The sequence below is a fragment of the Atta colombica genome, unplaced genomic scaffold, assembly GCF_001594045.1.
Source record: "Atta colombica isolate Treedump-2 unplaced genomic scaffold, Acol1.0 scaffold141, whole genome shotgun sequence".
Lineage (NCBI taxonomy): Eukaryota > Metazoa > Arthropoda > Insecta > Hymenoptera > Formicidae > Atta > Atta colombica.
This window is the reverse complement of record NW_017259230.1, coordinates 838,897-841,193: the sequence shown is the minus strand read 5'-3', so window position 1 is coordinate 841,193 and position 2,297 is coordinate 838,897. Positions and strand designations below refer to the sequence as shown.

Genomic DNA, 2,297 nt, shown 5'->3' with positions numbered 1-2,297 from the left:
ATAACTAAATTATTATAATTAATAACAATAAATTTGTTTTAAGAAACAAAATAATAAAGTTTAATTAAAAATTTTATATTATGTATTTATGTGTGTTATGTTTTTTATGTAATTATAATTAATTTTGTAAATTTATAATAATATAAAGATAATAATTATTTTTTTTAAATGCAAAAAATTTTATAAAGGACATTTTACTTTCTTCAATAAAATATCAGTTACAATCAAATTTCTAAGTAGTTGTGCAAACGAATAGAACAAAGGTAATCCAAGTTGCTTATCATTAATTATGCAACGAGAACTTGAAGGCGGAACAAGCATTACATAACGACTTGCTGCACCGATTATTTCGGTGCAATTGAGTCGGGTTTCGTCACCGACTCTTTATAGGTCTTCGATTAAGTAGGAAATCCAATTAGTTAACGATCACGGACACCTATTTCATTGCCTGTTTAGCTGCAACGTATAGCAAGAAAGATACGTAACTACTGATCAGATCTAATAACGTAATGTAACATTAGAAATCAGCCAATCATTAAACGAAAGAGAAGGCACAATCAACGACACGAAGTAACAATTTCTGCTCGGTATCTCGTTTGACATTTTCCGAAAACTATTATTACTTATCTATCGTTTGTAATTATGTAATTATAGTACTTGTTTTAGATATCTTAAGCCATACTCGCTGAAGATTAATATCTTATCAAATAGCAAATATTTTTCAACCATAATAAACCATAATTAATATTTATTACTTACTCATTGTATTAATTCAATTAATCGAATTTTCAAAATTGATTAAAAATATATTTACTTGAATTAATATCAAATGTACATTGAACGTTAAGTATCTTTTTAAATTATGAATTCTTTAACAATATTTTTCCATCCTCATTATTATAGCGACTTTATTTTAACATTCTCCACTATCTTGGTGCATTACCTTCATCGCGCAATAAATTATCTAGTCAGCTAGGGCCCTGCTCACAGAGGTAACTAGATATCTATCGCATAATATAATATGGACTTCTCGATGAATAATTTTCTACCACCATTACCTTGCCGTGCGCTACGGGAGCTTCGACCTTGACGATTTTGGGCGCGGGTGCGACCCAAGGCTGAGGCCCGTGCACCACTGGAGAAGCGTGCACCACAGGAGCCTCCCAGGGCTGCGCGATCTGAGATGCGTCAAACAGTCTTTTTCATATAATCGGAATCAATCGCCTCGATAACACGGGTGTTACGTGAAATTACTTTCCCGCCGAGTACGTCTAAAGATACTCGGTTGTCAGAAGAGAAATAGAACGAGCCTCCGTAGTCCGTGACGTTGATCAATCAGCGATGGTGTTTTAAGAAATGAGGAGTTATTACAGATTGAGAAAATTACGAAGAATAGAAGAAATTACAAGAATAATGTTTGATATAGAAACATCCGCAAAGACGAGAAGAAAGATTAAAGAAAATTTTGTTATTAAATGTTTAGAGTTACTAGAGTTGTTGCATATATTTATTGATCATATTAAATAATTAAATCTTACAGAGAAGAAGTTCAAGTAAAAACAAAATTGAAATGTCAAAATATAAGAAGTTAGACAAAATCAGTCATGCTTGATGAACGGCAATAATGATAGCGATGACTTACTTTTGAGAGATTAATTTCAAACTGAGAGATTAAAAAACTACAAATTTGAAAATGGCTGATTAAGAAGAAATAATTATACAAATACCTTGTTAAAGTGTATTTTCTCATCAAGATTTGAGTTGCTCAAATATTTGGATAATAAAGAATTTTAGTTATTTAAGAAGAAACAATCATCGAGAGTTGCTAAAAATTAATAATAAGAATGAAATAATTAAAGTTTGATTAATCACAAAGGTAAAATTCAGAGAAATAGTAACGTTGACAGATAATTTACATGGTGTTATTACAATTAGTGTTATACTATATGTTTTCGCACACAACAAAGAGAAATAATAACATAAATTATAACATTTATGTGAACTTCTTTGAATGATAATTATGAAGTACTTGCCTCATATCCGGCGCTGACGACTGCCACAACAGCAAACAAAACAATCTGTAACAATACAGCAATATAATGTTGCGCGATATAATGCACACGCACAATAGCAACATATAATAATATTAGATATATATATTCACAATGTATTCAAAATATGTTTATGTCATATATATAATGAAAAATATAAAAATCAACTAATCAATTTAATTCAATTATATATTTTAAATACTGTAAATGTGAAATATAACTGAAAAATTTTCTCTTTTCATATAA

General features: G+C 29.6%; 1 protein-coding gene across 1 annotated transcript in view; it reads right to left on the bottom strand.

Moving 5' to 3' along the window:
- The window catches only part of LOC108684889, a 3,764-nt gene that overhangs the window by 1,041 nt on the left and 426 nt on the right, over positions 1–2,297 (bottom strand). Inside the window, exon 2 of the mRNA XM_018189420.1 lies at positions 2,034–2,078. Within this exon, the coding sequence (XP_018044909.1) occupies positions 2,034–2,078 (45 nt within the window). The remainder of the gene's footprint in view (positions 1–2,033; positions 2,079–2,297) is intronic.